At 32.2% G+C, this 7977-nt stretch overlaps 1 protein-coding gene across 1 annotated transcript; it reads right to left on the bottom strand.

The window, feature by feature from the left end:
* Positions 1-689: 689 nt before the first annotated feature.
* LOC139891112 (uncharacterized) lies at positions 690-2883 on the bottom strand. Its single transcript, XM_071874041.1, has 2 exons — positions 2546-2883; positions 690-1172 (listed from the first exon to the last, which is right to left on the bottom strand). The coding sequence occupies exons 1-2, from the start codon at positions 2760-2762 to the stop codon at positions 859-861; spliced, it is 531 nt and encodes a 176-aa protein (XP_071730142.1). The 5' UTR covers positions 2763-2883; the 3' UTR covers positions 690-858.
* Positions 2884-7977: the final 5094 nt, after the last annotated feature.

Below are 7977 nucleotides of genomic sequence, written 5' to 3'. Positions count from 1 at the left end.
TTATTATTCCAACAGTTAAGTCTACAAGTGAGAAACATTATTATCATGCTATCAGCTAATCTAATAAATGGAAAAATCCGGAAAAATGACAAGAACACTTCACGTGCAACATTGCAAGTAAAAAATTATTACTGCACTTAAACTAATAGATAATTCCACCACTATTAGCCTTAAAACTTAGAAAGTAGTCAATGTTACAAATTATCTCATATATCTTGTCACTTGGTTTCCAAAGCTTTTATCCGGTTACAAATCTACAATATCTATTCTAACAAGAACAACAAAACCCAATACGACATAAGTGGTGTATGAGGGAGGTGAGATGTAGACAATACTTCCCCTATCCGAAGAATAAAGACAAGTCAAATCTCCACCCAAAGTGAAAACACTCTCAAAAGTAGAGAAAGTCATCCCTCTCTATTCGACGAATAGAGAGATTGCTTTCAAGTGGACTTCCGACCAAACAATATCTATTCTAACTACATGAAAAAGCTAATCATTGCATACAAGTCATGAATTACTAATTCAGAATTAGTACCTACCAGGTCGAACAATTAAAATTTGAAGGCTACTCAAGTAAAGTCTAAATTAACACAAAGGGTTATAAATAGTAGTGATGCATTTAAAGCAAATACTTTGCTGCAAAGTCTGTACCAATTGAATTCATGAAAATTATTTATGCTCATGAAACCGAAAACAGTAACAACAGTTACTCAATAAACCAACATTTTGACAACAATAATAATGCAGAAGGTATCTGCGCATACTTGTTATACCAAATCGTCAACATCATGAAGACAAATTTATATATCTAAATACGAAAAAATCTAGTGAGTGTTTATATACATTGTAACATATCTACACAAACTTATCAATGCAGGTAGAAAGTGTGGATCTTGGAACTGCACCAATAATGGCATCTTTTTTCTCTCCGGCTTTGAATATAATGACAGTTGGAATGCTTCTGATTCCATATCGACTTGCAATTGAAGGACTCTCGTCGGTGTTTACTTTGTAACAAGTGAGTTTCCCTGAGTATTCCTTTGCGAGTTCATCTATGACCGGATGGATCATGCGACATGGGCCGCACCATGGGGCCCAGAATTCAACCATTACTGGGAGATCAGACTCCAGAACAAGTGATTGCCATGTTGCATCCGTCACAGGAAGGACTACAATTTTCCAAATATAAATTTGATTAATGATTTATACGAGTACAAGGCCAGGAAAGCATGTCAGAAACAATCAGTTAGATAGCGATTTTTTTTTTTTTTTTTTTTTAACGGCAAGCTTGCATCAGTCCGGACCGAAGCCTAGTCATCATTTGCAGATACACACGCGTTCGGGCAGGAAACCCGAACCATATTACAGGGATCCGAACCTTAAACCATCCCGAGGGGCAGGCGGGTCGGATCTGGGTCCTGAATAGGTCGGTAAAACCTTCCCAGGGGCAACTCGGCTTATGGTAAGTAAGCCTACCACGAGTATTTTTAAAGAGTGGGATTCGAACTTGAATCCACTGCTACCCCTTGCCCTGACCCCACCGAAGTGAAACCAAGGATACCACTCAGCCACCGCTGGAATGGTAGTTAGATAGCGATTACATGAGTAAAAATGTATACACTAATTAGTAATTTTATAATGAGCAAACTAAGTACATACTCTAAGACCCATCGAGCTCTCGGTGTCCACACCGTCGCTCATCAAATCAGTCACCGACGCCGGAAAAACGGACACCCGCTCACCGTCTCGCCATCGTCGTTGCCCACCGTCGAGCCACCGACGGTGTGTTTATGGCTTTTTTTTCTTTTTAAATTATTGTATTTCTCTATTGGTCCACCTCATATAAATGGACACCGTGATAGACACCGAACGACATCCCACTTTAATCAATTTTAAGGTCCATTTTCGACACCGAAATGCACCTTGGCAAAGAGACACGGACACCTCGTGCTCTAACGAGGCGCAACAAATGAGGCTTTAGTCGAGGTGGCACAAACTGACGCCTCCTAACGCCGTTAACGGAGCGTCAGTTGTAACGAATATGGGGCATTAGTCGAGGGATTGACGGGGAAAAAGGGTCGGTTTTTGTTTGACCAATCAGATTTCACTAAATTATTTTATATATTATCAATTTGTTTATTTTATTTCCAACTTACAATCACATTTTACCACATCACATCACGCACCACAAATTTAATATTAAAAAAAGTGATGCCCCTTTATTTAACTTCACTCGATGACCTTGACAGATCACCCAAAAAGTGCACCCGCCGCTTTTGATATCATAAGTGGTCTAATAAATAACCTGATTTCCAACACGCATGGATGAATGCCATGTGGCGTTATGGTGTTGATCTGGTTTATGTATAATTTCTCTTTTACTATTAGTACAAATCGTCAGATATTGATAGAAATGTAAACGGAGTATGCAAATTCAATTTCAATACATAAGAACATGTAGCTACGATTAAAATTAGGGCTCAAAAGTTCGCTATAATTATATAAAGCTAATTAGAATAATTGCATAACGAACGATTATAACCTTGAACAGCTTCTTGAGCCTGGCAAGCGATACGCGATCCACGTCGACCTAATTTGGACCTCAAGCTCACCGATCCAGAAGATCCAAACGACTGAATTTTTAAACCTTTTTCCGGCAAGTTTACTGAGTTCCGGCGAGCAGGGAGCCGTGGGACGATGGGAGAAACAGATGCGACGGAAGCACGGGGAATTGTAATAATTTCCAGAACACCAGCCATTAGAACAACCACCGATGGATCTGCCCCGAAAAAAAATGAAGAATGTGTGTTGTGTGTGTTTGTGGTTGGCTAGTGGTTATGGTTTCTGATAATAAGATCAGATTGGATGATTGGGTATTTGGGTGGGAATTGGATGAAGTGTCACGTGCTTTGCACACGTTTTAGATTGTTATTGGATTAGATTATATTGGGCTTGTCGTTTTATATATTGTGTCTACTGGTTTGGATATACTTTGGTATTTAACATTCACCACACAAAAATATAAGACGAATAATAATCTAAAAAAATAGAGCTTGGATATGCGCATTTGTTAATGAGTTACGGAGTATTAATATACTGAATTTTATTTTCTTTTATTTGGAAAAGCAGAAAGATGATATTTTATCAATATTTAGACATATTGTACATGAATTTGCAATGGCTAAGGGCCTCTTTACTTGTTTTTTCATTAAGTCCAATATGAATATAGATGACAGTATGAATAATGAATGGTTATATGCAGTAAGAAGAAAATGATAATAGTTGTTTACTTTTTTGTGAATAAATTAACTGAATGATGTAAATTATTTTTTTGACCTTGAGAGACATTAGACATGTTAACTAATGACAAAATGATATTTACTTTATGTTTATTTTTATTCAGCTACAATATTATATACACACTTATAAATCATCAAATTATTATATTAGTAACCAAAAATACTTCATGAACCTCCACGAAACTTCTAGACCATACTACACTATTTCACCTCAATAAAAAAACATACTCAAAAGTAAAAATACTACAAGAAACACTTTCACCCAAATATTTGATGCCTTTGTTTGTTTCTATCGAATAACCATAAATCATAATTAATCAATTATATAAATCACAAACTATTATCCCTGTCTATTTCAAGATATGATTTTCATTAACTTTTAACAAAAAGTGAAGGTTTACTTCTTTAACTTAATTCGGTAGAAGAGGCTTTGCAAAATCTCCGATGAGATTTATTTCTACGATTTTCTTTGGTAGAAAAGGTTTTGTAGAATCACCAATTAAATTTTCTTCTTTGATTTTCTTCAAGATGAATACAAATAGTTTCTTGAAGAGAAGGGAATGATGATGACGATGTGTTTAATTTCTCTCAAAAGCGTTGGATTTCTCTTAGGTCTTTGTTTTTTTCTTTTATTAATTTAAGGGCATATATTTCCATGGGTAGCAAGGAATAATACGGACTATATGGGGAGCAGTAGGGAAATTGGGGTGACCGAAACAGACAATGGGTCAGTTATGATTATTTATTAAGGTGCAAGTAAACACATGATATGGGTGACCGAATAAGTCTCACAATCAATTAAGCCCATTAATGTGTTAGTAAACAGGCCCTAAGGGCAGCCATACACCTAAAGGAAACAAAAGAATAGAGGCAGTATACATCGACCTATAAGACAGAACTATTACAACACCCTACAGTTGAATATTAGTATACAGAAAATGCGTGTATTTATATACAACTGAAAATTTATGAAACTATTTAGTTTCTATTTTCTAGTCTCTAAATGTGCATAATAAACCGTTGGTGAAAATGTTAGTATACTTATAAGTGATTTCTATTGAAATATGAATAAGAGTAATTAAGTGAATATGATTATGGAGTTCTGTATCCATATGTATATGTATTCGTATTAAACTGAAATCTGAAAGTATTAACATTCATACGACCAATGGCGGAACTAGGATTTTTTTTACCGGGGGCAAAAAAAAAAAAAATTAAATCGTAGCAATTTTTTTGGACAAAATATGAAAGTTTTAGAGCAAATTTTGAAGGTTTTGGTAGGGGTGAGCATGGTGCAGGTTGGGGCAGTTTTAGGCCAAAACCACACCCATAACCATTATTGCGGTTAACTAATTTTCTTAACCATTGGGTGCGGTTAAAAGCGGTTTGGTTAATATGGTTAAATTGGTTAATGATTCATTATAAAACGGTTAATTTGGTTAACCATTTACGGGAAAAAAATAATTCAATAAGTTTGTTTCTATAGTACACAAATAACATTTTAATATGAGATTAGGTCATTGTCTCGTATTTCTAATCGAATATAAAAGTAGATCAATGTCGATTTTACACTCTAAATTGATGCAAAAGACTATAAATTAAACAAAACATAAGTTCACGTAAAGTTCTTAATGAATAAACTTTCCTTCAAACTTTATTCTCCCTTCATCCGAGAGCAAAAGAAGAAAGTGTCTTTCATTGGTGTATTTCTCTTTGGTATAATTAATATGTATGCTTAACTTTTACCAACTTAAAAGTCAAAATAATGTTACACATTGATCTACAAAGTTTAATATTTTAACACGTTGACCATCTTCCATAAAAATGATATAAAATACTAAATAGTGCGGGTGCGGTTAATTTGGTGCGGGTACCTATTATTTCCATAACCGACCCACAAAGTGCGGTTAATTCAAAAGTGTTAACCAAACCCGCAGTTATCCATTTGGTTTGATTAATTTGGTGCGGTTTTATCGGTTAATATGGTTATTGTTCGATTAATGCGGTTTTTTGCTCACCCCTAGGTTTTGGGGCAAAATTTGGAGAATTTTGTGCAAAATTTGAAGGTTTTGGGCAAAATATGTAGATTTTGGAGCAAAAAAAAAAAATTCACTGGGGACAAAGTGGAAAAGCCCAAAATTTTTACACTGAAAAAAATTCACTGGGGGCGGGCGCCCTTTATAACAACCCTCACATTTCCATACTTGAATTGACTAATTTGCCCCTAGGGTTGTTATCCATCCGTAATATATGATTAAATTCGACGTTGATTAAATATTTATTTTTTTGACACGTTTTGTTAACTAAAGTTTATACTAATTATATAAAATAACTTTAGTTAATATTAATATTAATGTGTATTATATATAAAATTATATGTAACATAATTATTAATTAAATGATAAGTTATTTTAATCATTATTTATATTTTAAGCTTATAAAAAAAAGAAATAAGATTTTTTTTATAAATTAAATAATGAGCCCATGAATTTTGACTAAATATTGTCAAAGACAAAAGCTTATTAAAAACATTTTTAACATGTTTTTTTTTTTTTTTGTCAAAATTGACACCTTTATTTTATTTTATTTTTTTTCTTTTCACCAACCATTTTTACCTATAAATATATGACTTCTCATTCATTTTTTCTTGCCATAAACAAAAACTTAAGTTATTCTCTCAAAACCTTGAAGAAAATTTGAGGTACTTTCTATTTTTATTATTTTTTTTAATATTGTCGATTATATTTATATTTATTGTATATTCTTTATAAAATTCAAAATTAATTATGTTTATATGTTATAATTAGTATTATAAGTATTATGATGTATAAAAATAATTTTGATAATTTATGGAATATTATTTATAATTAAATACGAATTATGTAGTATTTAAATGTAAAACAATGTAAAATTCGTAATAAATAATTTTAACCAAAAATAAAATATATATAATTTTTTTCTGAGTTTATAAAACTTATATAGATCTGCAAAAATTATAAAAATAATTACTTGGGTCGAATTGGTAATTATTATATAATTAAACTCTATTATTAAGTAATTCGAAGGTAAATTAAGAATAAATATAAAATAATAAAAAATAGTTTTTTAAATAATTTTCTACAGGTTATTAGACTGATAGAAACTTATAAAAATAATTTTTTTGGTTTATTTAGTAATTATGTAGAATTAAACTTGTTTTGTGAATAAATTAAGGGTAAAAACAAAAATATACAAAAATATAAAAATTATGTATGTAATTTTTAGATATTTAATTAATTATTTAGAAATTTTTGGATAATGTTTGATTAATAAAACACTATTATTTTTAAATTAATTAGGTATTTATTTAAAGGTAATTATATTTAATATATATAAGACATACTAAGGTATAATAACTAAATATTAAATAATACTTAGGTTATATTATCACATATTTATTAAGTACATTAATAATTCGTTGTGTGTATACACCTATAACGTGAAGGTTATAATTAAAAGATAACGTGCACTTTATATGAACCTCACCGCTACTTACGGCCTAGGGTGGTCCTTGTTGCCTTATGGGAGCCGCTTGTGGATCTCGAATGCCAAGACTTAGATTCTAGTCAAGAGTCCTGGGCGCCCGGTAACAACAGATCATCAGAGTGACTTACTTGATAGCAACGAGGTTTGGGCAAAGTGTACAACTCTTTGTGAAGGATTATAACCCGAACTTCCTAAACTAGAAACATACTATAAGTGGAAGCTTTCCATAAATAGTAGGGTTCCGAAATTAGAAACTTTTGAGAAATAGGAACTTTTCTCGAAAACCGTCACTGTTAATATAGTTGCTATATTAATAAACAAACTTTATGTCTGTTAGACACTAAATAATCAAACGTTATATCTCTAGGTTGAGATCTCCGATTACATACACCGTTCATACTTCCTTGCGTGGAATAACTTACTTGCTACTAAGGTGAATTTCATAGCCCCACTTTTTACTGTTCATAACTGTTTTTATAACTTTTGGGGTGAGACACATGCTTGCTTTATAACTGTTTTACGCTTAGACACAAGTACTAAATTGTTAACTATGTTATCATGCTTTGATTCATGCTAAATCCCTACCGTAATATTGTCAATTGCTACGTTTAAATGCAAACTTAATTATTGTGAATAGGCCTATTGAGAGTAACGTCTCTAACCATTTGTGTAACGACCCTGGATTTTCCAACGTTTAATTATTAATAATTTATTATTAATGCTTGCGTTTTAATAAACGTGTTCTTATACGTGTTACTTGTTACCGTATTTAACTTTTCATAGCCCGACTTGTCTTTGTGACACGCATACTTTTCACGAATAATATTTTGAATATATTCATGATTAATTATTATTAGTCATTTTTAATTAACTAATGTTACTAGTTAATTACTTGGGCTTATTTATTTAATTTGTTACATACTTGGACCTGGGCTTTTATTATTTGATGTGGACTTGGAAGCCCACCCTACTTATCTTAATGGACTAGTTGAGAGCCCAACACATTACTAGTAACTTATTAAGTTAAACTTGGATTAATTAACTTAAGTTGGAGACAAATACTTACAAGCATGCTAGTAACCCTTCCTCATACATTTAACTTTAACCATTTTGAGCTTTCACCTTCTCCCCATACATGAAAGAAGCATTT

The sequence above is a fragment of the Rutidosis leptorrhynchoides genome, chromosome 2 (genome assembly GCF_046630445.1).
Source record: "Rutidosis leptorrhynchoides isolate AG116_Rl617_1_P2 chromosome 2, CSIRO_AGI_Rlap_v1, whole genome shotgun sequence".
In the NCBI taxonomy this organism is placed as follows: domain Eukaryota; kingdom Viridiplantae; phylum Streptophyta; class Magnoliopsida; order Asterales; family Asteraceae; genus Rutidosis; species Rutidosis leptorrhynchoides.
The sequence above is the reverse complement of the archived record's forward strand: the minus strand, read 5'-3'. Positions and strand labels throughout refer to the sequence as shown.